This window comes from Phragmites australis, chromosome 14 (genome assembly GCF_958298935.1).
Source record: "Phragmites australis chromosome 14, lpPhrAust1.1, whole genome shotgun sequence".
Taxonomy (NCBI): Eukaryota; Viridiplantae; Streptophyta; class Magnoliopsida; order Poales; family Poaceae; genus Phragmites; species Phragmites australis.
In genome coordinates this window covers 5,315,102-5,342,748 of record NC_084934.1, presented here as the reverse complement: position 1 = coordinate 5,342,748, position 27,647 = coordinate 5,315,102, and the positions used below count along the sequence as shown (strand labels likewise).

Below are 27,647 nucleotides of genomic sequence, written 5' to 3'. Positions count from 1 at the left end.
AAAAGTGCCTTTATTATTGATTTACATTAGCCATAGGTATGAGCATATTTATTTTTTATTTTTAATGAATTAAAAAATTTATCCATGAAATTAAGGTATATAGGAAGCTCCAATTATTATTTTTAATTAATTAGCAAGCTCCAGTATAGAAATTTAGGTATGAACATATTTATTTTCCATTTTGAATGAATTACATTTTTTTATGAAATTGAGGTATATTGCAAACTTTAGGTATGAAATTTAGGTATATAGCAAGTTGAAATTAAAATAAATATGTTTTAAAATAAAAATAAATATAAATATTGGCTTGTTGGAGATTAACTTAATTCTAATAAAAAAATTTAGTACCACCTACAATGAATATACTTGAATATCCTAGCAGATTTTTTGGTCGTTCTTGGGGGCTGGTCGTGGATTCGACCCTCAGTGCTCATAGTTTTTTTGCTCCCCCCCTCCCAAAGTCGGCAGTGAAATGGCTTTCACTGCTGGTGGACCTCTTGGGCCGATAGTGAAAAGGGTTTCACTGTTGGTCAAAGTAGTGTGTCGGCAGTGAAGGCACCCTTTCACTACTGGTCTACCTATTCAGTCGACAGTGAAGCCCCCTATATAATGAAACGCCGCCTGTTGCCATCCAACACTTGGAAAATTTTCGCTTCTCTGATCCCCTTCATGTGCCCTCTCGACGCCCCGTCCCCGTTGATGCCTGCCTCCATGCCACCGACCCTGAGGCCACCTTCCTCCATGCCATCGTCCCTGTTGCCGCCTGCCTCCACGCCGCTGTCCCTGAGGCCGCCTTCCTTCATGCCATCGTCCTCGTTGCCGTCGTCCCCGAGGCTGCCGCCTCGTCCCTATCGCCTTCATCCCCGAGACCGCCATCGACCGCGGAGGAGGACCCTCGCCCTCCTGCGCCACCACCATCAAGCCCGGCGTCTGCCCCCCATCTTTGTCGAGCCCGGCCCGCCCCCATTTCTGTCAAGGTACGCCACCCGCTCCTATCCCTCCATCTCCTCCCCCTCCGATTGGTAGATGATTGTCGAGGACCCCATGATTCATCCATTGTCATGAATCAGTTATGATTATTGAGAGACAACATTGTGTCTCTCTGGTGCATTTGAAAGTGGTTGCACTGATCGAATTAGTTAACTCGTGTAGCTATGCTACCACTTTTGACCATGCATAATTTGCCACTTATTTCAGAACCAAAATTTGCCACCGTGACATACAACTAGCCTTTTTGTTTGACCATGATGTTTCTATTACAGCAGCTCACTAAATTCAGAGATGCACTGATAATTTCTAAACCTCCCCCTCCGGTTGTTACTTGATTCCTGGTAGAGCTGATGCTTTAGGTAGTTTGTTTTCAGTTAGACAGTTCAACCAAGAAAAGAGTTAGTAATCATGCTTTAGGTGCTTCTTCGTTTACAGTTGTGCATTTCTAGTAAGAAAAGAGCAAGTCATCATGGTCAATTAGTTGTCTCTCCTTGCTGAAATATTTGGGATTGTGGCCCGAGATGTATTTCAGGTTTACATTTCAGCTTCTAGGAGCAAATGCTCATTTCAGCTTGTGGCCTGAGATGTATGCTAGTAATCTAGCTTGAAAATTGAACCTGTGTGGTTTAGTTTTAGTGTTGATGCCTGAATATAGTTTCAGAGCTGATGATTTAAGTGTTCTATTCACAATTGGACTGGTAAAGTAAGAAAAAAGTTTGGCAATCATGGTCAAATAGTATATATAGTTCTTAGTTGGGCAGTTCCAGTAAGAAACGCTAAACTTTTCTTGATTGTGGCCTAAGATCAATATGTCACTTGTCAGTACCTTTGTGGCTATTTATGTCAAAGCTCATTTCCTTCTAGTTCAGTTTTAGTTTCATTTCCAAGGCTTGCCCAATTAGTACTTTCAGACTTTTATGGCATAATGGTCTGTGTTTTCATAGAATAATTCAGACATATTATAAGTTAAATTTATGTTAGTGATATTAACAGAAATATCAACGATGATCCTACCTAAAGTATGTTGGGTTCAAGTTGTTAAGTAAACTTTCAACGGTCTTTTGGCTTGTATGTTGTTGTTTCTTTCTTACTAAATTTTTAATAGTAGGCACCTATGAGTAATCATGATAAGAACAGATTACATGCTCTGGCCTAGATAGGAGCAGATACTATGGCTTGGCCTAGTCCTCTATAATGTTGCCTTTTGTTTTATAGACTGAGAGCGAACCTCCTTTTCATGCTCAATGATGTTTAGTTGGACCTTCTATTGGATTGCTGCTTATTTTTTTATGCTCGATGATGTTTAGCTAGACTGAAACTAGGCATTGTGCAAGTACCATAATTCTAGGCTAAGAATAAGTCCCATGAACCTGCTTCTCTCTTGATTTTACACTTTTGTATGTCTCATCACTATGACTGATGAGAAGGGTGAGAATTAGGATGGTAGGTGCAAGTATGGTCGATGATGATATGGCTCGATGATGCTAGAAATTGGCCTTATTAGATTCACGTAGTGGCGGCAAAATGTGTTGTTTTATTTAATTATGTAGCATGAGTTGTAATTATGCAATCATAATATTGTACTCTTTTTTTTGGGCAAATATGCTATATTATTTAATTACATAGTATGAGTTGTGTATAGACACAAACATATCATGATGATGTACCTTTTCTGTTAAATATGGTAATAATGTACTTATTTACAATATTTTATGTGTATGCATTCTCTCTATCGACTCCCTCCCGGTTATCTCACTCTTTCGATAGCCTCTCTCCCTCCCTCCTTCCTCAGCTCTCTATCTGTAGAACACTCAACCGCTCATTGTCATCATATGCACAACTCTCGGGAAAGGATGTCGCCACCAACCGATCGTCGCCATCATATGCAGAACACTCAGGAAGGCGGCTCCTCCGATCCGGCCTAGGTGCCGGAAGGAGATGTGACGCCATCAAACATTGAAGAAGGTAGCCCGAGCAACTACCTCAACCTGGACCAAACAGACACTAGTGGAGGCAATGAGGTAATTCATAAGTAGATGTATGTATTTGTTGTACATATGATTGTATAGGTTCTCAATACTTTTTTTGCTTATGTGTAGATGCCTGATGCTCTAGAGAGTCACGACAATGACCAATCCCAGGAGCAGCATATGTCACAACGTATATATGTTCAGCATTTATATGTTCAGATGACACCATATTTCTCAATTCGACGCGCTACCTCCTTTCGGAGAGGATATTGACCTAGGTTTCATGGAAGACACTAATGAACCTCTTTATGTACGTCGTGATCATAAAAAAGGGCGAATTGTTAAGCAAGATTAAATAGCTTTTTTGTATATTAATGAATGACATGAATTACTATGTATTCATAAAGGATATGAATTATTATATATTAATGAATGCGTCTTTATTATTGATATACATTAGCTATATATGTCTCACTATATGCATGTATTGAGAGGGAGAGAGAGATAGAGAGAGGAGAGAGGGGGGGGGGGGGGAGGGAGGAGATAGAGGAGATAGAGGAGAGAGAGTGGGAGGGAGGAGAGAGAGGCAAAGAACTGTCGACTCAAGGCTTCAGTTGGTAGTGATTCCCTAGGGATCACTACCGGCCGAAACCACCAACCGGCAGTGACTCTGTGGGCATCACTACCGGTTGAAGACTTGAGCTGGCAGTGATAACCACCTTCACTGCTGGTGCCCTAGGTCGACTGTCTGCCTGTTTGAAGGGATCGGTGATGTCCTAAGAGGGAGGTGGGGGTGAATTGGGACACTTAGAATCTATTCAGCTCTAAAAACTACACAAGATATACCTATATCAATTTCTATCTAAATGTGCTCTAGGTTTATCTAGTGAGTCTACTCTACTTATCAAAAGAGCTTGTAATCTATCTAGGAAGGTAAATTGCAAGAAAGTAAATGCGAAAACGTAAATAAGGTAGATAGAGCAAACTCGGCACGAGAGATTTTTATCCTGTGGTATCGATGGCATAAATACCACATCTAGTCCACATTAAAGCTCCACCAAGGATATGCTTTCGGTCGGCACCCGGTCAGGGCTATTGAGCCACCAAGTCACAAAAATAAGGTCTCAACTCGGATGAGCCACCAAGCCACCAAGACAAGGCCTCATCACAAGTCTCTTTTCCGGTCCCTTGCTGTCGTGATCACTTCGGAGCTTGAGCCACTAAGGCAAGGGTCTCCGTGTCCCCGTACACGTATCTTGTCACCACTCCACAACAAGTCGGAGGGTTAACAAGTTTGTCGGTGAGTCACCAAGACTCTAAGGTACCGGCGTACCAAGAGGTACAAGCTTGGATCGCTCCTTGGTCCACTTTCTAGGCAGCAATTATCTAGCAACACACTCTCTAGGTCTATAAGCACGAATCACTCTCTAATGGTGTGCTTAATCGCTTTGGATGATCACTTTAAGTACTTTGGTGGTTTGGATGTTTTCTCAGGTGTACATGAGCTTCTCAGGATTCCAGCTCACTCAAATGACTGAGTGGAGGGGTATTTATAGCCTCAAACTCGCACACTAGCCGTTAACCCAACAGCTCAGAAAAGTTATTAAAACCGGATGATCCGGTGAGAACAATAGTACTAACATCGGATCATCGGGTGAGTACACTCATACAAACTAGCCTTTGGAACCCCCACTCAAGCCTCTGTGAACGCCGAACACTCCGGTGTATACTTCATCTGCATCACTAGACTATCTGGCGAATATATACTTAGCATCCAAGCCAATTACATCCTCTCTGTGTAAATTGCTCCAGTGTAAGAATCCATTGCATATCACTTTATCACCAGACTATCCGATGCCTTGAACTTCATTCTGCCTCTTTGCACTGTTCATCGTCCAGTGTATTGTCCAATGTAGCCTTGCTTTATCACCAGACCTTCGGCGTGTTGATCTTCGATCTTCCACGGCGGCAATCTTCTCTGGTGGAAATGCTCCGGTGTATCTTCCTCTGATCACTGGACAATCCGGTGGGTTGTTCCATTCTACCTTCTAGATAGAAACACTTCGGTGTTGCCGTACTTTGATCACCGGACTATTTGGTGAGGCTTAGCCTTTATTCTTTTAGCACGACACCATTCTCTGAAAGAATTGCTCTGGTGAGCACACTTGCTAAACACTGGACCTTCCGGTGAGGTCTTAAAAACTCTCTCACTCTTTTTAAAATATGCTCAGGTGAGCTCAACATCCACAGTACCAGACTATCTGGTGAGGTAAATCTTTCTAGGACTTCTTCAATTCGATCAAACTTTGTCCCGACTGCGGTTGCTTCTTTCTGTATTGCATCCATGAGATCTGCTAACATATATTCTTGACAAACATGTTAGTCCCATTGAATATGTTGTCATTAATCATCAAAATCACAATTATAGCCTAATAGGGTCATTTTCGCTACAATCTCCCCCTTTTTGGTGATTGATGACAACACAACTAAAACAAGTGATAACTAATAAATGATACCAAATATAAAGATTATAAAAGAGCACAAAATATTACTACCTCCGTTTTTGTTTATTTGTCACCAACTTTTTACTGTAGCAATTTTGACCTTACGTTTTTTTCCTTAAAAATTTTTATAAATAACTAAATCTTTCGTATCATTAGATTCATTGTGAAATGTACTTTATTAGTATTAGATACTTTTAAGTATTCGTAAATTTTTCGTAGAAAAAAACGTAAGGTCAAAGTTGCTATAGTAAAAAGTTGGTGACAAGTAAACGAAAACAGAGGTAGTATCATATTGCTTGGATGCATGTTCTTACCATTTAGTCCCCTTTTATTATAGCTTCTTCTTTCTCCATCGCCACTATCTCCCTTGATCGATACATGCAAGAGCTATTTCTTTTTCTCCTCTTTTGTCAACTTCGGCATTCCTAGTCATCTTGCTAGTTGCTATAATCTACTCTATATTTTTATCTTGCAACTTGCATCTTGCTTTGGTCATCAAAATTCTTCCCCTTTATCAACAATCTCCCAAAAAGGGTTTATGCACATGTTGAATTCAAAGGGAAAAACATTAGAGCATATGGAAAAGAGCTTCACAAATCATGATCCAATTAAAAGGATATCAATTGTATGGATATTACTACAAATGAATGATGCCAATTGTAGGCTATGAAAGCATATGGATTATAATTTATGAAGCTCACATAATATAATCTAAACTTCTCCTGCATGTGTGCATACATATGATGAGAAAGAAACATATGCACAACTAGACAATATGCCAAGATAGGAAGTTTAAGCTATAACATGCATTGATGTAGCTTAAATGAATAAAAAATTTGACAATGATACCAATTGAAGCATTTAGTATTATATACTTTCAGGGACATGTTGATTGCTCCATTAGACTACAAGAGATACAACTTGCAATATATGTTAGTCTCAAAATCATAACCTATAGGATATACTCATCCTAAATATGTGCATATAATACTTGTGAGATATATACACTGGTTATTGATAACAATGAGGATTTATCCTATAGATAGGATCATGCCACATAAAAGATACCAATTGTAAAAACTACTGCCATGAAATGAACCTACAACTAATAAACATATAGGTTGCTCATGGGTTAGAGATAAACACAACCAACCTATCATATGAAAACCTACACTAGACATTGCAATAAAATAAAATAAGCATATGCAATCCTAGACAAGGCAAATAAGCTAGAAGAAAAAAAAACAAAATGTATGAACATAAGTCTAGCTACCATTTACCTCTTTTACCTTTAGATGAGGATTTGAGTATACGATGATTGTGATTTTCGTCAAAGTGCCCAAACTTGTATACTCGACTTTTTTGCTTGAACCTTCACTTCATCATGTGAGTCAAGTCTCTAAATCCCATACCCGCTTCGGGCTTCAAGTCTTCTTTGTAACCCAAACTGATTGGGGCCTTTTATGTTGGTGATGATTTTCTTAGACACTAAAATGAGTTGGTTCCATCCTCAATCTTTTCTCCCAACCTTGTGTGCAACCACCTTGCCATTGACCTTCTTCTTGAGCTTGTAGTGTTTGGTCTTGATCTTGTTCTTGTAGTTGGGCTTGGTGTAGAGGTTGGAGGTTTTGTTGGAGAGGTTTTCCATCTTCTTCTTCTTCTTGATCTCATTCTTTACTTGTTTGAATTGGGGGGACTTGTGACCTTCTTGATGACTTTTAAAACATGTCAAGGTTGACACCTCCACAAGCTTCTTCACCATGGTAGCATGGTTATTTTGAGGAGGTTGGATATTTTCTTTACCCTTTAGTATAGCCAAGTCCTTCATGAGCTTCTCCACTTCTTTCTTAAGCTCATCATTCTCTTGTACAATGAGGTTGCTAGATGATTCTAAACATTCTCAACACAAATCTAATTACAAAAGGGTGGGCTAGATAAAGTAATTAAATCATCACAAGAAGTAGAAACATCTATCTTAGGATTAAAATTAAATAGAGAGGTAAATTACTTCAAAGGATTCTTAGTTTGAGATTCAATGCACTCAAATTCAGCCTTAATCTCTTCATGCTCCTTATTTAGCAAATTAAATTTGCACAATAATTGTTCATAATTAGAAATAAAAGTAGAATGAATATCATTAAGTGCATTGATTTTTTTAAGCTCTTTAGATTGTTTCTTAAGAGCCCTTTGTTGCTCATTGATCAAATGAAGGAGTTCATCATAGGGGGGAGAATCCTCACCAAATTCATCACCATTTACATCGCTATCCATACTTTTAGCCATGAGGTATTTGTGTGATGACTTGCGCCATGACTTGTACGATGATGACCTTGAGGAAGAGCTTTTCTTGGAGAGGAGGATGGTGAAGCTTTCATCACTTGAGGTTGACTCTTCATCGTCGCTCACTCATCTTCTTATGCTTGTGAATGCCTTGTCTCTTCCCCTTTTTTCCCACTAGTTCTTGGTCTTCTTCTTCTCCTTCTTGATATGATTAATTGTGTTGACCAAGTCTTCAATGGAGATTGGATGACAACTTTGGCATTGATCCTCTTCATGTTCTTCTCTAATTTTGAGAAAAGCTTGGTCATCTTAGGATCAATTTCTTCATCACTTGTTGTGATTTGATCATCCTCTTCATAGCTCTCTTCATCTTGATCACCATAATCTTCGCTTGAGCTTGACTCTTGCTCTTGTCTCCTCATCCTTGCCTTCATATGTTGGCTTTGAGCTTGCTTGCTTGTGAGAGCAAGGTTCTTGGTGTCAGATGAGGAAGAAACTTTCACCCCCATGTTCATGTCATCTCACGGGCGATGATCTTACCGAGCACTTGACTTGGAGTCATCTTCTTGATGTCATTGTTGTCGTTGATGATGCAGACTATCAACTTGTACTTCGAAAGAAGAGCTTGAAATATTCTTCTCACCACTTAATCATATTCAATTGACGTCAAACCTAACTCATTGATCTCATTGATAAGAATATTCAAACGTGAGTACATGTCATTAGCATTTTCATGGGGTAATTACTTGATGCCATTGAGCTGAGTAACAAGCACATGATATTTCTCATTACGCATATCCTTTGTACCTTTATGTATTTCAATGAAATTATTCCAAATATTATATGTATTAGTGAGAGAATAAATATGATTAAATGCATCAACATATATAGATGATAAAATAATACTCTTGTCCAATGCATCTAATTGCCTCTCCTTGTTAGTGATGCGAGGTTTCATCTCTTCCTCAGTGACTCTCCAAACATCCAACCCTCGTGCTTGCAAATAACAAGATATTAGAATTTTTCAATGTGGAAAATTTATGCCATCGAAAAGTGGAGCACTATGTGAATCTATCCCAACCCCGAACGTCACTACTCACTAAGCGGTAAAGCCTAACCGATCACAAAGAGACTAAGGCTCAAATGCCACTTGAATTGGTGAAACCTTGTGAAAGGTGTGAAGCTCTAACACAAATTGTAGAGCTAGATGTAAGCCCTAGCTCTGATACTAATTGAAGGGATTGGTGACGTCCTAAGAGGGGGTGAATTAGGACACTTAGAATCTATTCGGCTCTAAAAACTACAAAGATAAATCTATATCAATTTCTATCTAAATATTCTCTTGGTTTATCTAGTGAGTCTACTCTACCAATCAAAAGCTTGCAATCTATCTAGGAAGGTAAATTGCAAAAAAGTAAATGCGGAAATGTAAATAAGGTAGAAAGAGCAAACTCGGCACAAGAGATTTTATACTATGATATCGATGGTATAAATGTCACCCTTAGTCTACGTTGGAGCTCCACCAAGGATATACTCATGGTCGGCACTGGTCACGGCTATTGATCCACCAAGTCACAAAGACAAGATCTTAATCCGAATGAACCACTAAGCCACCAAGGTAAGGCCTCACCACAAGCCTCTCTTCCGGTCCCTTACCGTCGTGATCACTTAGGAGCTTGAGCCACCAAGGCAAGAGTCTCCGCGTCCCCGTACACGTGTCTTGCTGTCGCTCCACACTAAGTCGGAGGGTCAACAAGTTTGCCGGTAAGTCACCAAGACTCTAAGGTGCCGACGTACTAAGGGATATAAGCTTGGATCACTTCTTGATCCACTCTCTAGGCAGCAATCACCTAGCTACACACTCTCTAGGCAGCAATCACCTAGCTACACACTCTCTAATGGTGTGCTTAATTGCCTTGAATGATCACTTTAAGCACTTTGGTGGTTTGGATGTCTTCTCAGGTGTACATGAACTTCTCAGGACTCCAGCTCACTCAAATGACTAAATGGAGAGGTATTTATAGCCTCAAATTCACGCACTAGCTGTTAACCCAACGGCTCAAAATAGTTGTTAGCACCGGATGATCCAGTGAAAACAATAGTACTAACATCGAATCATCCGATGAGTACACTCTCACAAACTAGCTATTAGAACCCCCACTCAAGCCTCTGTGAACGTCGGACACTCCGGTGCATACTTCATCTTCATCACCGGACTATCCGGTTAATATATATTTAGTATCCGAGCCAACTGCATCCTCTCTGTGTAAATTGCTCCGGGGTAAGTATCCGGTGTACATCACTACATCACCGGACTATCCGATGCCTTGAACTTTGTTCTGCCTCTTTGCACTATTTATTTTCCGGTGTATTGTTCGGTGTAGCCTTGTTTTATCACTGGACCTTCGGCATGTTGCTTCGATCTTCCACGGCTACGACCTTCTCTGGTGGAAATGCTCCGGTGTGTATCTTCCTCTCATCACATGACTATCCGGTGGGTTGTTCTATTCTAACTTCTGGATAGAAACACTCCGGTGTAACTTACAAAATAGTTACGAAATTTGTAAAACAAATTGAAACATGGTATGAAATTATATTTGTAAGTTACGAAATTTGCAGAAAAAATGCACAAAGGAAGCACCTAGTCGACCAGTGGACAAGATACAGATCAGATACAATGTAAACATGTGCATCGCCATGGCGTGAAAACGATGTTTGACCAATTGACCCATGTTGTCGTTCGGCTTATTAGCTTGGTGAGGTGTCCTCCATGTTTATCCAAGCTAGAGAAGTCCAAGATGAACACACCAAATATAGTATAAAAGCAAGCCAGTACTGACAATAATTAAATAAGAAGAAATAATCATCCATCAATGGCGCTCGCAAGCGGGAGGGCAACCTCCCTCATAGCCCTCGCGGCTCTTCTCTCTGTCGTAGGCTTCCTCGCCGGCCCGGCCGCAGCCACGGGGAAGACCGGCCAGGTGACCGTCTTCTGGGGCCGGAACAAGGCCGAGGGCTCCCTCCGAGAGGCCTGCGACTCTGGCATGTACACCATTGTCATCATGTCCTTCCTCGACGTCTACGGCCACGGCAAGTACAGCCTCGACCTCTCCGGCCACCCCATCGCCGGTATCGGCAACGACATCAAGCACTGCCAGTCCAAGAACATCCTCGTGTTCCTCTCCATCGGAGGCTTTGGCAACAAGTACTCCCTGCCGACCTCCCAGTCGGCGGCGGACGTCGCCGACTACCTGTGGAACGCCTACCTCGCCGGCTCTCGCAGGGGTGTGTCCCGCCCGTTCGGCGACGCGGCTGTCGATGGCATCGACTTCTTCATCGAGCATGGCTCGCCAGACCACTACGATGAGCTGGCCAGGTGCCTCTGGAGCTACAACAAAGCCTACCGCGCCAGGACGCCGGTGCAACTGACGGCGACGCCGCGGTGCGCGTACCCAGACCAGCGCGTGGAGCGGGCGCTCGCCACGGGGCTATTCGGGCGCATCCACGTCAGGTTCTACGGCGATCCGTCCTGCGCCGCCGACTGGCAGCGAGAGTGGGACAAGTGGACGGCGGCGTACCCGGCCGCCCAGATCTACGTGGGCCTGCCGGCCTCGGAGCAGACGGTCGGCTACGTGCACCCCAAGAACCTCTACTACGGCGTGATCCCGGTGGTGCAGAAGGCGGCCAACTACGGCGGCATAATGATCTGGGACCGGTACGACGACAAGCGGACCAACTACAGCAGCTATGCCAAGGAATGGGCTTGAGCTCCATCCATCGATCCATGCCTCATCCTCACTCTCTGTGTATCATCTGTTCTCTCTCTCTCTCTCTCTCTCTCTCTCTCTGCATGTGTTTGTTTATCTTACTGTAAGTAGCTACTAGTGCTAGCGAGCTTGCAATAATAAAGTGAGGCATGTGCAAGAATAAACGGTTAATTGTTGTTGGTTTAATTATTATTATCTGCTCCGTCACTTTCTTTGTCACTCTTCTCTGGAATTGGAATGGACTCGATCGCCGACATACTACTTTGATCTCTACTTTTTTACAAATATTAACAATAAAATACAAAAATATTATATTATGAATGTTATTTTCATAAGTAATCCAATTATACTATTTTTCATATGAGTCATCTAAATTATTATTTTAGAATTAGTGGTCAAAGTTAGAAAGATTTGGCTACACGCTTTCTGTTACTAAGAAGTCAATACGTCTACGAACGGAGGTATTATTAATTAGAGTTTTAAAAAAAGCATAATAGCTTTAATGTATATATCTGGTTGACATGCAGCTCTTCTCGAAGGATATTTCTTGCGGAATTTTGTTACATCACATGTAAAATTCATATATGTAATTGACTGGTGGACACTATAGAAACCTGGTAGCCGATAAACACACAATCTGTGTAGTCAGTAGCCACCACGTGAAGAAGAGTCATAAGTGATGGAGGATAAACGTTATAGGTGACAGGTCCTAAAAAAGGTTATAAGTGACAGAGGATAATTGTTATAGGTGACAGGTCCTGCACTCGTCACTTAAATATATCACTGATGATTAGTCATAAATAACAGGTAAAAATCCGTCACCAATAAAATTATTGGTGATGGATCATAATCTGATCTGTTACTAATGAAGGTTATAAATGACGGGTCATATGACTGATGAATGTCTAAGTTAAAAAAATATTTTTTTCACTCGAGTTATCTCAACGCAGGAGCTATCATCACTCACCACGTGTCACATGCTATTTTCATACTATTTTTAAACTCTGCGTTCTGTAGAAATCGAACTCGCGATCTCCGCTCATATGCGTTGTTCCTTACCACCTCACCCTTCGTGCATTCTGAAAAAAACCGAATATTTTATCTTTTTAATATTTTTTGCCGAAGGTCATAAGTGACAGGTCCGTCACTTCTGTGACGAGTCACGGTTATGACTCGTCACTTAAGACTAGTTTTTTGTCGAATTGTTATTATCCTTTCAACATTTTTTACCAAAAGTCATAAGTGATGGGTCATAACCGTGGCCTGTCACTTAGGATAGTTATAAGTAACGGGTCATAACCTGTTATTTATGACTATTTTTTTGCCGAATTGTAATTTGATAGGTGATTTAGAGTGACCTTCGATAAAATAGGTATAGTTTTTCCATATGGATTCTGATTTCGATGTTTTTTTTACTCTACATACACTACAGAAAAAATTACATTCGTTACCCTTTGATTTTGTCAGGTTCGATGAATTTTTTGAGGTCAAAAATGACCTAAAAGATTGAGTTCTTGCCCTCTGGAGTTTCTGCATCATTTTCAGAATGCGCGTTTATGTCCATAGCTCTCATCCCTTACATCAAACTTAAGCAAAAATATACAATGGTTCATATTCTCGTGTTGCTGAGGTGAGAAAAAATAAAAGAAAATAAAATAAAAAAATTTATAGCATCATGCTATATACATATTTACTATATAAGAAAAAAATTAAGTTGGGATAGGAAACTGGTTGAATAATAAATCTAATGATTGATTAATTAAAATTTCTTCACTTGCTCTATTTTATCAAACTAGTCGTTAGATGGATCACAACTTGACCCATCACTAATGACTCTCTAGGATAACCCATCACTGATGTGTTGATCATTACTGACGGGTCACAACTTGACCTATCACTTATGCCTGGCTAAGGATGACCCATCATTTATGACCGGTAATAAGTGACGAGTAATAACTATGACTTGTAACTATTATCATAAGTGACGAGTCATATTATGATCCGTCATTAATTTCGTCTCTTTTATCTGTTTTTCACATAGTGGGCGGAGCTTAAGCAAAAGGCAAGAGGGACCAAGTTGTCATGCTAATCACTACGTGTCTACGTATGCTATCAACAAAGTAGCAAGGAAAATAGTGATTTTGCTCGTATTTCGATCCCAAAAACTTTACTATTATACTAGAACAATTGCAAATTTGAAGTGTATAGAGTACTCTATAATATATAAGGAAGAAACATGAGAAATTATAAATATAGAAGCACGAGAGGTAGATATATAGTACTCTATAATGCATAAGAAACAGAACATTAGGGAAGAAACATGAGAAATTATATATACAAAAGCACAAGAAGTAGATATAATGATATTAACCATGCAATACACAAACTGATTAACAAGTAATTTGTCTTTTTAATGCATGTGCTTAGAAGTAGATAAGCAAGTTTTGGATAGCAGGGGGCAGAACCCACGTAGCTTTGCTGCTGTTTGTAGTAATTTGCTGGTCGACACCACTTGCAATAAAATCATTCATTTCCGTGCTAGGTGGGGAGTGAGGTAGGTGAATGTAAACTATGGGTTTGTGCAGTAGTGGCGGGTCTAGTATTTTAACAATGGGTGTATACATAGCTAAACAAAATTGTTCGATAACCAAACTACGTTGCATATTTAGGCCATCAGGAGCTAATCGAGCCTTGAGATGGTGAAGTACGGTAGTGAGAAAAGACCTAAAAGAGTATGAATAGTTTGTTGAGTGAGAATACAACACGTAATTCTAAAATTTTAACAACTATTGATATTTACAAATATTACATATGATATGTACATCCATTTTTTTTTTGAAAAGTGTGGCCCTAAATGCACACCCTTCATTGGAGGGCAGGGGCAGGTGCAGAACGAGGGCTCGAGCCCCCGTCGCACGGGCTCCTCCCATGGAGCGCTCCCACTGCGCTATGCGCACGTCCGCGATATGTACTTCCGTACCCCAATTAAGGCTCGCCATTGAGTTTGTTGTTGTCCTCAATCCACTACATATACTTTGGGCATGCTTCCTTCATTTGGATGTATTACTGTTAAAAAACCTCTATTCTGAATGCCCTATAAGTAGGCCATAGATTCCTTTAAAATACTTCACCTATGAACCTTTTCTATATTCAACACTCCGTTTGTAAAAACTCCACTCACCCTGTCCGCACCCGTCTTCCGAGCGCCTAAGGGTTGTCGCTTGCCCTAACCTCCTTACGCTAAGCTGAGGGCTAGCTTCCGACGTTGGTTAGCCTCTTAGGGTCTTCATGGTCGGCATGCGGCACAACAGAGGAGGAAGAGGGCAAGTACTTGCGAAGGGTTAGGAGGCTACTTGTTGCCATGGGAAGAGGCTCAAGGGAGAGGTGGCGGTGCAAGGCAACAATGACGACGCGAGGAGGTGTAGCGCAACACTTGGGAAGGCATGGAGATCGGCGGTGTTGCCACAAGGCGAAATAGGTTGATCCTGTAAGTGCCCTCTTGTGTGCTATCGGGTGGAGGGGGATTGATGTCTATTGTTGGTGACATAATAGAAAGGGGAGGGAAGACAGGTGGTGGCATGGAGGAAGGGGCTGACTTCATGGGCCCACGTATCTGGAAGTGTTGGGATGACATACTGACTATCACCACCAACTCCAATCTTTATACTCCATCCGATCCTAAATATATATCGTTTTAGAGTTAAGCACAAGAATTAAGAAAGCATGTGAAATAATCATGCTACCCTCATTTGCTCTCATGTAAATAATGTGTAGTTAATTTAGTGAAATCTTTATCTCTTTACTCCCATGAACTACACCAATAGAGGAGTAATATTAATTTATTACTATGGTGTTACCACGAAAAGGACTCAAACAACGATGGAATTAACGAAGGACAAAACTGAAACATACAGTGCAAAGTTACATTTATTTAAATCCTAGAACGACATACATTTAGGAAATAGTAGAAGAGGCTAAAACATTAGGATCAGAGTGAGTAGATAATTTGGGGTCAGAGTGAGTAGATAGTAAAAATGGTAAAACTTTATGGACCGAGAAGGTTCTTATGTTTGAAGGTTGAAACGGCAAACTTAATCAGCATAAGGGACTGTTAACTTGGCCGACAAACTAAAGCTAATGCACAAAGGAAGCAAGGTGGCATGCAGCTGCACACCTGGTCATCCGGTGGATAAGATACAACGTAAACCATGTGCGCGAGAGGCGAGACACACATGGGGCCACACCACGTAGCTGGTTGCTTGGCGTCGTCAACACAAGAACTAATGCGCCGCCATGCGTGAACGACGCGTGCTTCTCCTTCGTTGATGCATGTCGTTTTCGGTTCGGCATATTGATTAGCCTGGTGAGCTGTCCTTCATGCTAGGCATGCTCTGTCAGCTCCATGGGAGACTTTCCCGTGGATCACTTCCACACGGAGAAGGAATCGAATCAAAAGCTAGCTGAAAACTTGCCCCCCGGTCAACGATCTTAGCTGCATTGTGGAATTCTCTCGATCTCTACAATAATTTATATATAGTGGAGTCGATTATTCACACCATTAATCAAGCAACTAGGAGTAACAAGAAACCATCGTGGATCCAGCAATAATGGCCCACGCAAGCCGGAGGGTAGCCTCCCTCCTAGCCCTCGCGGCCCTTGCCTCCGTCGTAGGTTTCCTCGCCGGCCCGGCCGCGGCCGCGGGGAAGACCGGCCAGGTGACTGTTTTCTGGGGCCGGAACAAGGCCGAGGGCTCTCTCAGAGAGGCCTGCGACTCCGGCATGTACACCATGGTCATCATGTCCTTCCTCAACGTCTACGGCAACGGCAAGTACAGCCTCGACCTCTCCGGTCACCCCATTGCCGGCATCGGCGACGACATCAAGCACTGCCAGTTGAAGGGAGTCCCGGTGTCGCTCTCCATCGGGGGCTTCGGCACCGACTACTCGCTCCCGTCCAACCAGTCGGCGCTGGACCTCTTCGACCACCTCTGGAACTCCTACTTCGGCGGCTCCAAGAAGGGCGTCCACCGCCCCTTCGGCGACGCGTGGCTCGACGGCGTCGACCTCTTTCTGGAGCACGGCACGCCGGCGGATCGGTACGACGTGCTGGCGCTGGAGCTCGCGAAGCACAACATCCGCGGCGGCCCCGGGAAGCCGCTGCACCTGACGGCGACGCCGCAGTGCACGTTCCCGCCAAGCAGCTACCTCGGGCGCGCGCTGGCGACGGGGATCTTCGAGCGCGTCCACGTCAGGATCTACGACAACGGCAACTGCGAGGCGTACTGGCAGCTGGCGTGGGAGAAGTGAACGGCGGCGTACCCGGCGACCCGGTTCTACGTGGGGCTGACGGCGTCGGAGATGACGCACGGGTGGGTGCACCCCAAGAACGTCTACTACGGCGTCGCCCCGTTCGTGCAGAAGGCGGAGAACTACGGGGGCATCATGATCTGGGACCGCTACTACGACAAGCAGACCAACTACAGCAGCATAGTCAAGTACTATGCTTGAGGAGTTGACATCTTCATCTCCATCCAGCCACGTAATGTGTTTATCTCACAGCACAGTAATTATACTTATCACTATGCTGGTAAGAAAGAAATAAAGTGAAGAATAACTGGTTCTTATTATTAGGGATGGTAATGCGATCGGTGTGTTTGGTACCTGCGGGTTCCCAATAGGTATGGGCTCGGGTACCCGAATTGTACAGGATTGGACACGGATTTATAATTTCGCCTATGCGTAGTGGTTTGGCCAAACAAACAAAGGCAACACCGTAAATCTGCAAGAGAAAAACGTAACTTGCTGGGTCCTTGTGTTGTTAGATCACGTTCGAGGGATTCTCGTTGTGGATGAAAATTCTATTGTGGACGAAAATTCTGTTGTAAAGATATTTTTGTTTTTTTTTAGCGTTTTAATAGTTTTTCTTCACGGTTTTTATCACGAAGGGATTCTCAGGGTCATTTTCTTCAGGACGAGATTCTTTCTTATTTCCCTTCGCGATTCCCCTCGAAGGGAAGCTATTGGCGATGAGAGAAAATAAAAGGAATGGGAATACGAAAGAAAATCGGGAAGGAAACGAAATGAAAGGAATATGGTTGGAGATGGTCTTAGTTCGTTCTCCTCGCAAATTGCTTCACGCAAGACGCCCTCTCCGGTGGGCCTCGCTATCCATGCCGCCCCTTTTGGCCTTGCTCTTTGCGCTGCCTGCATTGGCCTCGCCATCTGTGCCACCCGTGCCATCCTCGGCTTTCGCGACCTGAGCGTGCTGGTTGGAGAGGGCCAAAGATGGCCAAGTGGGTTGGCACGAGGCACGACCATTTTGGTCCGACCCAGGCACGTCACGGCACGACGGCTAACGGGCTGAGCCGACACAGCACGATGACTTGGGTTGTGACTGGGCTGGAGCCGTGGCACGACGGACCAGCACGGCATGGCCTGTTTAACTGTTCATATTTTTGTAGTATTTTATATAATTTGTTTAGATCTAATACCATATAGGATATGTGGTGCAATGGTAGTGTGTTTGACTCCTAAATAGAAGGTTGGGTGTTTGATTCCGAGTGAAAACAAATTTTTGTGATTTTTTTCCAATTTTTCACGGGCTGACGGGCCCAAAAAAATCATTCGGCCTAACATGCTGCAGGCTGGCATGACACGAAACTAAGTCATGAAGGCGCTACAGTCGTTCAATAGATGGAGAAAAAAATAGACCAAAATACCCTTGATGGTAGGTGAGAGTGTACTATAAGAGAGAGGTATTTTAGGAACAAGGTAAGAAACTTAGAGGTTAAAAAACCAAATAGAGGGGTATGGCTATATGAGAAATGTGAACTGAGCCCCTTGGGTCACACATTTAAAACCCTTGTGTTAGGGTTTTAGAGAAAAATGACAAGAGTTCTTAGCCTATATATTAGGTATAAGCTTTTACATGCAAAAATTCTGTAATCTGTCTAAAATAGAGCTGACCTCTACAAGAAATGAAATTAATGTTTGTGCTTGAATTCACTTCCTTCTAGTTTCCCTCTATTAGTTCTCTTGCGAGTTTACAATTTTTTTGTCCTTCGGTTGTAGTTTTCATGTTCATACTTAAGCTAAAATTTATCACCTTGTTAGAGTGGTTCTTCTCGTTGCTAGAGACATAAAATTCACATACAAATGTACACAATTAGATATTGAATTCCCTTATCTCCTATCTATTAACTTGGAGACTATCTTAACCCGGTGTTCATTTGTTGATCTTTGGGTGATTCTTCTCAAGTTTTAAGATTTGTGTAGAGGTGAGTTATGGATTAGTTTGTCGTCGAACCTAGTGTTCGATTCTAACCATGAGACCCACCTTTTGTTGGATTTGCATGTATGGATTTTGAATTCGAGCTGCTGTTCTGTCCAACCCGGAACTTCTGATACAAACCCAGAACTTCTGGATTGAAGTGTCACTTCGTGATAGAGAACCCTGACCCAGAAGTTTCATTCATAACTTCCGGAACCTGGACATTTCGTATTTCACCTAGAAGTTTCAGTGAACAATGCTTTTAGTAATGAATTCCCTCTTCTCGTTGGATTTTTTTGGTGTCCTTTGAGTGCACCTTTTTTGTCGAGTTTTTGCTGGTTTTTTGTTGTGCATTGTTGTGATTCTCTTGTGAAGTGCGTTGGGTGATAAAATAGAAAAAGATCATATATTTTGAAAGAAATTTGTTAAGATGCCTATTCACCTTCCTCTAGTCGTCATTCTCGGTTCTACACCATCCTCAACTGGCGTATGCTAGTTCTGGCTGCTCTGGCCATGGCCGTCGATTGCACCGCTCATGCCTGATTCCACCAATTCCGTCCCACACGGATAGTGTTGGATTTGCACAACCGAGAAAGGCAACCAGAGAGGAGAGATGAATCGAAGAATCACCAATTTGGATGGCATATCCTCATTTTCAGTTAACACGTCTTATTGGGAGTTAACGCGCCTTGTTGGGAAATGGATCTGATAGACACGAGATTGAACATGGAAAAAACCATCAGGGTAAAATACTATAGAAGACAATCTCTATTAATTATGGTACAAAGTACATGGTACAAAAGTGATCCATATTTATAGACCATATTTGGGGTGCGTCTAACTAGGAATCTATTTGTATTTTGAGACATAATATCATAACAAACCTCCCCTTGATTCAAAACCCCTATAAATATGCACTTGAAAAATTGTCTCCGAAACCTTGTAGGAATGATAAGCATCATGAACACCTACTAAGTCCAGGCAATACTTGAACTTAGTATTTGAGAGTGATTTGGTAAGCATATCTGCAGGATTATCTTTAGTATTTATCTTCCTGACAATAACTTGATCTTGAGTAACAATATCACGAATAAAGTGGTGCTTATGTGCTTGATCATGTCATCAAATATATCATTATTGGTCAAATAAATAGTAATATGACTATCATAATAAACAATATTAATACCCTATAGAATACCAACTTCAAAAACTAGATATCGCAATAAAATAGCTTCCTTGGCAATTCAATAGCTCAAATATATTCTGCTTCAGTAGTAGAAAGAGCAATAACAGACTAAGGTGATGCTTGCTAACTGATGGCTGAACCGCACAGAGAGAAGATATATCCAGAAATAGATTTTTTTTTGTCAAGATCACCAGAATAAATTTAAATCAACAAACCCAATAACATTATTTGTCTTGACCTTATTCCTATCAAACATCGAGCCAAAATTAGAAGTAATTTCAAATAATGAAAAATTCACTTAACAACATTTCAATGTTTTTTTGCCAGTATTATGCGTAAATATGCAAACCACACTAATTGCATGAGCTAAATCTGGCCGAGTACAAATCATAGCATACATGGGATTTCCAACCACATTGGCGTAAGGAACACGTGACATGTGATCTTTGTCATCTTCATTAGTAGAACATTAACTTGATGATAACTTAAAATATGAAGCAAAGTGTATAGAAACAGGCTTACAATTATCAGCTTTGAGGTCACGCTGAATTTCCATGCTAAGAATTTTCTTTGTAGGATCAAGATCTTTCATCTCGAATTCATAACTAAGTTGAGCCTTTAACTGATCAATCAATGATTTATCATGAGAATCAATGAACATATCATCAACACAGAGCAGTAGATAAATAAAAATCCATTGGAAAATTATTTGAAGTAAACACAACTATCATAATACTACAAGGATGTTGTTTTGCAATCATAAAACAATCAAACCTCTTATACCACTGCCTAGGAGTTTAAGACCATAAAAAGATTTCTTCAAATAACAAACTAAATGCTCTTTTATACGAGCAGCAAAACCTTTAGGTTGTGTTATAAAAATCTCCTCTTCTAAATCTAAATGTAGTTTTAACATCTAGTTGGAGATATTATCTTTGGAAAGAAGGGATGTGATCATACAAGTGCTGAAGATGAAGATAACTATATGATGTGGAGGTCTACACAAGATGGATGCCATTATGCACTCCAACAACATGACTTGAAGGAAGGGTTGATCACGTAAGCAAAGAGTAAACTAGACATGTGCAAGTGGCAAAGAGAAATGCATGCTTTAGAAAGGTGGACATGTGCAAGTGGTGGCAAAGGGTAATCTCAACGTATATATGATGTCCGCGCTACCGGATTATACATGGTTGGAACCGATAGAGTTTTAGCCAAATTGCACTTGTCCTCGATGAACTCCATGTGCGATCTTTAAAGCTCCAACTTTTTTCCTTGCTTCATGAATCACTTTCTTTTATTTCCTTTGTTTGTTTTCTTCTCTTCTCAGTGCTTTCATTGATTCTCTTGATTTGATTTGCAAAACTCCCCAACACTCGATGAACCTTTGGAGTGTATCTTGAATCTTCATCTTGCTTTTCCTTGATTTTTCTTTACTGAACATGCTTCTCCCTTGGCACAAATCATCTGGATTTGTCTTCAATTACTATCTGAAAGTTGGAGGCACATATCCCGAGGCATCTGAGAACAGTGTCGCACGAGGCTAGTGCCGAATGGTGCTGTGCCTAGATTCGCGTAGCATTTTTTGTTTTCTCCTAAGTTGTTACTTCATCCTCTAGCAAGTCTTCCTAGGCCTCAAATGCTCTAGATAATTTGTGCAATGGCCATGTGGAACTCATATCCGTAATAGGGTTGTATCAAGGAGTAGGTAATGCCAAAAGGATATATGTGGGTTTCAGGGAGGATATCCAGCAAGGTTTGCATATATTCCAATGTAGAATAGGCAATTATGGATAGAGAGCAAAAGTTAAACAAATGAAATAACCAGCTTCCAAGAAACTCCCTCTCTCGATGGATATAAACTTGACAAGATTCACCAGGCAAATAGAGTGCTTATGTGCAGCTCAAGAATAACCATATGGATACATGGTAAGATGAATAATTGAAGCTTTTTATCAAAGGTGTTGTCCACTTTTAATCTAGTGGTTTTAAGATAAAGCATTATATGATAGAAATTCACTGGCGCAAGCTCTTACTTGCAAATAGCTCCTTACAACAAGCTTTCAGTAATGACTAGAACCAGGTGTTGAGAGCAAAAATCAGGACAAGAACGCCTTCAGGTAAAAGATTAGGGACACTTAAGACTTAACATCGTCAACAAAATAAGGGCTAAAGCTTCACAGAAGTGTCAAATATACATGACCGGTGACATTCAGATTAGCCGACTCAAGACAGCAACTTGGAAGGAAAACCCTGCCATCGACGGCAATGAACAGTGCAACAATAGCTGTTACCCACACTCTAAGATGGCAGTATGAATCGTTAACACATGTTAAGTCAGCCTAGAGGAATATATATAGCTTCATGAATGAACCAGCAGTACAAAAGAGGCTAAACTTTTAAGAGGCAGTTCTTATCAAGAGTGTGACTTGTAGACAGAAAAGTAGAGCCCAGGAGGAGCACGCTCCCACTAGCAAGATCATCGCACGCTTGATCCCGATTGACCAAAACCTCCATTTCCACTCTGGAAGAATAGACAAGATATCACGCCACCATTCGCCGTCAACATCATCTTCCATCTCAACATTCTTTCAAATTTTGTCAACCATTTGCGCAGCCTTACACACATACATCAGCCTCTTTCATTAGTCCAAACATCCACTACCAAAAAGGCGACCGGCCCTACCACAAAGTGTATGGCTAGTGCACTACAGACCCAAAAGGAAACAGCATGAGAGCAGGCCAAACTCTTTGGTAGCTCTACCCATAACTTGCACTCATAGGTGCATTGAAAGATATAGGAGCATGAGAAGAATATTGCTTACCATATCCTTGCTATCAAAGCTGTTTTGAACAACATATACCAATGGTACTACTTCGAGAGGAGATGATCTTTTAGGTCTTTTCCTACTTCACTGTTGGCACATTGAAACGCCCAGTATATCTTACACTTTGGATATGTCGATGCCTAGTAGTATTAGGGGTGAAATGCACACTAAAGTTGCTGTTACTATACTACGAAGATATATTGGGTTCAGGCTTCAGTGAGTGCCCCTCCTGTGGAAGTTGTGTGTCATAGATTGCCATTGCAAGCGAAATTGGCATCATGCATAGCGCTTTGGATTGGAGGAATTGCATCGCTGCCCCGATGTCTTCTTCCATCAGCTTCGCTACCTGCTTTTCTGTTCCATCGGTTGACCACTTTTCCCATATGTGTTGTATGCTCCCACTGTCACTTGCCTCCTCCTAGTTGTTCAGGCAAGATTCAGTTTAGAGACCAAAAGATACGGTGCAACTGATTTACGGAAAATACCACAAGTCAGGACATGATTACTGTCCAAGAAAGAATAACTGCACTGTTATATTACTATGAGACTATCAGAGCGTCCATGCTGTGAGGGTACAAAATTGTCAAACTTCTGCTTTCAAGAAAGTTCGGTCCACTATGAAAGCAGGCCTATGTTCTACCAATAAAAATGAAATGGGCATTTCCTTGTCAGATTTAGAAACAATAGCAAAAAATATTGCAACTAGTCAACTCATTAATAAATACTGAATAATCATTAGAGTGCCGAACAAGCAAACCCAAAAGTGTACACATGCGAACAATTTCTTGCAACAAACCCAAGTGCGAATAGTTATATCTTGGTACAGTTAACATTAGCAACTAGTGTGACTAATTTTTGGCAACTAACCCCACCATTTTAATTGAAAATGAATTCAACATGAGTTACTGCCTACTAGTGCAAAATTCTACAGTTTTCAGAGGGTTACCTTAACTGAGAGTGGAATATCAGCAACCAACTGTGCAACTGCACCAGCACCACCCAGTCTACTCATACTCAGAACCTGACATTTGCAAAACAATTATCCGCATCAAATAGGCAACAGCATTGATACTACAGACAGAACTATAGTAAAATCTACCTTTACTTGAAGCCTGAGAAACTTCACATAGTCAAGGATCTCGTCTAGCATGGCTGCCCTATCTGTCTGCATAGTTTAAAGTTATACATCAAACTTGCTGTTTAACCTTTTTTGGATTCACAAGAAGCTCTATAGCCAGTTTTTAAGGGATAATATGTTGATCAAAAACATTCAGATAGATAACTATTGGGTGCAACCAAAGTTGCATAATAATAGCAGTGAGCATAGTTATGCACTAATATAGTGAACAGCTCTGAAGAGAGTCACGATCATTAGACGAAAGAACTAGAAGCACAACCAGAAACTCTACTGTCAGGACATCATAGGCCTCGACCACTTGCTAAAAGTCGCATCCATGGGAGGCATGTGAAAACACAAGTCCTTGGAGCGCATGATGACATGTAGAAATATGGCATGAATTATTACCTTGTTTGTGTTGGGGACCAATTCTTGCAAGGACCTCATCCTTTCTGCTATTCTCTCTCTTCTTAGCTGCATTAGAATAGATAAAAGTTCAACAAAATGCTAAAACACCTCGAAGAATTGACAAAAACTTCAAGAAAAAATAGTAAGTTGAGCTAAATAATGTGGGGGTCAATGCATATAAAACTCAAGAGGCGAGGAGTTCCATTTATAAACAGCTATTTATGATGCAATACTGAAGTCACAAGAGGTATACACCTTCAGACCACAATCATTAGATACCTCTCTGGTGATCATAGCAAATTCACTACCAAACAAGGTTCCAGTTTGATGTATGAACTGTCACTTGCAATACAATGCAACATCATTACGATTATAGTGATCAGCTCATGATGCTTAAACAGCACACCATATGCCTCCACTACAACGGCCACCCAACAACTGCTAAGAAAGCAACCTTTTTCCTTAAACTCCAATTACTTGCACGGCAACATCCGCTAATCTAGCTTAAACCTGAGAGAAACTCAGGACCAACGATACCTTCTTACTAACAGAAAACGGCGCCCAAAATCTCGTGGCCACAACTCACTACCGCAACCACAAATTCCGCACCAAGAAGATGAAAAAGCAGCCTAAACTGCAACAATTTTAATTTCAAGGGTGAATTTTTCAGCTATTACCCTCTCAGCGATACTGTGGGGATCTGTCGCCTGCCCCCGCCGCGCCCGCACCTTCGCCAGCGGCGCGGGCGGCTGCGGCGCCATGGCTCCCTCGCCTGGCTTTGGCTGCGCATGGAACATCTGCATGTTAATGAACACTAAAGAATTAGTGCCAGCCTCCGAATTACCAAGGAAAAAAATCTTTCACTTCGGACACAAATTTGCTCTGCTGGGGCTGCGACCTGGGGAGGCGGCGCGGCGCGGAGGTGTGTCTGCTGCACGCCGCCGGCGCCGGAGAACATCGGAGGGAAGAGGCCGGCGAGCTGCACGGGATCCCGGTCCTGCAAAGAACACCCACCACCTCAGTCAGCACTCACAAGCACGGTCTCTTTGACGGGTGGGGGGTAACAGGGGCAACTGAGTTCACTTGCGCGGCCCGGGGAGCTCACCGGCTTGGCACCTCCGGAGGCCTCGGCGGCGGCGTCGAGGCTGAGGGCGAGCGGGAAGGGGTTGTCGCCGGGGACGGCGGCGCCGGCGCCCGCGTGTCCCCCGGCGCCGGAGGCCGCAGTGGGGAAGGCGAAGAAGTGCTCGAGGAAGTCGTCCTCGGCGCCGCCGGGCGCCGGCTGCCCCGCCATGGCCGGCGAGGGGAAGGGGGCCCACGCGTCAGGGTCCGAAGCTTCGGGTGGCTCGCGACAAGAGAGGAGCGATCGGTTTGCTCGGGAAGTGGAGTCGCAGGAAGGGTTTGGCGTTTCTCAACTTATTAGTAGAGGCCGGGTGCGAGTGCGACCGTGCGAGCCAAGCAGAGAGAGATATAGTGGCGTGTGACCATCTCCAACTCTACTTTCTTCATTTTATTTTTTCTAATTCTTTGCTCCATTCTTATTTTTTTATTTCATTCTCATCTTTAATAACTTTGCTTCGAAGTGAATCATGAAGAGAAAGAAAAGTTTTTGAAGTTGAGGGAATAGGAGAGAATCCTAAAGTGAAGAGAAGCGTGAAGAAAAGTCGTTGAAAAAAACATAAAATCTCTTCACAAAGAGAACATGACCCATAAAGAGAAACTGTTAGACATACTGTAAGGGTCTTTGTTTGGGTTTAGATGCTCAGAGGTAGCACAGGCGATTATGTCGGCAATCGGGGGGCAATGTGAGAACTTTATTAGCTCTTTCTTTTTTACTAGACTAAGACTATCTTCAGCAGATATTTAAAAATTCATCACCTATAACACTATTACAGTATCCTTTAATATTATTATAGTATATTTTATTTTTTTCATCTCTAACAACTACTATATTTCTTACCTTCTATTACTCTTCTACTCATTTCGGGCCTATAGTCATCATCTGTGAACACTGATGCGGACAGAAGAGAGAATTAGCAAATTTAGAGTAACTGCATCATTGTAGCACTGGATCCGCAACATTATAGCACTGGATCCGCAACATTGTAGCAGTAGATATAGTAGCTACTAGAGAAACTACCGATGCTCAAATTTGGTCGGCACAGTGGCACACAGGGATGCAGCCGACGGATACCGACTCTGCTAGAGTAGGCCTAAGAGCATCTCCAACCTATTCCATATCCCACTCCCTACCTATAAACCAAAACCTCTTCCAACCCACTCCCTAATTTTAGCGGTTTGCTATTCTTCACCTTCGCTCGCCACATCCAGCAAGTGGAGAGGCTCGCTATCTACCGTTCGCTATGAAGAAAGTACTGGATGACAAATGGACCCGCTATGAACCGTACTTATCAGCTCTAATTTTACTTTACATCTTATCTATTTAAAACAGTGGTCTTCTGTTACTCTAAAAATTCTAGAACTTTTTTATATATTTCATAATCTATGTGCAACCCATTTTAATTAGATTCATCTAAAAAACATATGTATAATTTAAACTAAAATTCTCTAAAAAAGACTACTTTGTAACTTCTAACAATTGTTAGTGTCTTAGATAAATTTTCAAAAATCTGAAAAAATTTACTAATATTCTTGTTATGCGATGGACTAATTTTTAAAATTATTTTCAGTCTTTTTATGTGAGTTCATTTGTAATGTTGTATTTATAGGTAAGAACAGTTATCATATAAGCACACATGTTATAAAGATTTGTAAGAGCAGTTACCACATAAGTACATGCGTTGTAAGAATTTGTAAGAGCAGTTACTATATAAATACACGTATTGTAAGATCAGTTACCATACAAGCACACGTGTTATAAGAATTTGTAAGAGCGGTTACCACACAAACCCATGAGTTGTAAGAGCAGCTACCATACAATCACACGTGTTGTGAATGGATATGCATATATAGAGGTGAAAATATAGCCGTTGGAAATGTAGCCGTTGGAAATATAGCTATTGAAAATATAGCTGTCGAAAATAATATCGTTTAAATATGAAACGGTTATTTGTTAGTTACAAGATATTAATAAAATTAAAGTGAATGAATTATAGGGAGGTAAATTTAGGGAATCGATTGGAATGCGCTAAAAAGTAGGGAATGAAATCTGGATAGGGAATTTTCTATTTAAATGAATAGGAAATCAAAAATAGGGAATGGGTTAGAGTTGCTTTAAGTGCACATATATTGTAACGAAAATATAAATATTGAATATGGAAACATCAAGCAAGAGAAGATTATCCACTAATTTCTCTCATAATTTTTTTAT

At 41.6% G+C, this 27,647-nt stretch overlaps 3 protein-coding genes across 4 annotated transcripts; 2 read left to right on the top strand and 1 right to left on the bottom strand.

Moving 5' to 3' along the window:
• Positions 1-10,579: 10,579 nt before the first annotated feature.
• On the top strand, positions 10,580-11,718 carry LOC133890013 (xylanase inhibitor protein 1-like). Its single transcript, XM_062330446.1, has one exon. The coding sequence runs from the start codon at positions 10,618-10,620 to the stop codon at positions 11,509-11,511; it is 894 nt and encodes a 297-aa protein (XP_062186430.1). The 5' UTR covers positions 10,580-10,617; the 3' UTR covers positions 11,512-11,718.
• Positions 11,719-15,991: 4,273 nt separating this feature from the next.
• On the top strand, positions 15,992-17,137 carry LOC133891741 (xylanase inhibitor protein 1-like). The gene is given in 1 exon segment (XM_062332481.1): positions 15,992-17,137. A coding segment is annotated over 1 exon segment (900 nt). The 5' UTR covers positions 15,992-16,118; the 3' UTR covers positions 17,019-17,137.
• Positions 17,138-22,774: 5,637 nt separating this feature from the next.
• Positions 22,775-25,753, bottom strand: LOC133891285 (transcription factor UNE12-like). 2 transcript variants are annotated; one of them, XM_062331994.1, is made up of 7 exons: positions 25,425-25,753; positions 25,218-25,316; positions 24,997-25,116; positions 24,320-24,385; positions 23,894-23,959; positions 23,741-23,815; positions 22,775-23,212 (listed from the first exon to the last, which is right to left on the bottom strand). In XM_062331994.1, the coding sequence occupies exons 1-7, from the start codon at positions 25,608-25,610 to the stop codon at positions 22,982-22,984; spliced, it is 843 nt and encodes a 280-aa protein (XP_062187978.1). In that variant the 5' UTR covers positions 25,611-25,753; the 3' UTR covers positions 22,775-22,981. The 2 variants fall into 2 exon arrangements, with proteins under 2 accessions (XP_062187978.1, XP_062187979.1); XM_062331995.1 differs by having other exon boundaries at positions 22,775-23,209.
• Between the last annotated feature and the right edge of the window lie 1,894 nt (positions 25,754-27,647).

Coding starts and splice junctions, on each gene's coding strand:
- LOC133891285 (XM_062331994.1), bottom strand. CDS start 25,610: ATGGCGGGGCAGCCGGCGCCCGGCGGCGCCGAGGACGACTTCCTCGAG. Junction 25,317..25,424: donor CCTCCGGAGGTGCCAAGCCG/GTGAGCTCCCCG, acceptor TGTTCTTTGCAG/GACCGGGATCCCGTGCAGCT. Junction 23,213..23,740: donor ATATTCCACTCTCAGTTAAG/GTAACCCTCTGA, acceptor CTGAACAACTAG/GAGGAGGCAAGTGACAGTGG.
- LOC133890013 (XM_062330446.1), top strand. CDS start 10,618: ATGGCGCTCGCAAGCGGGAGGGCAACCTCCCTCATAGCCCTCGCGGCT.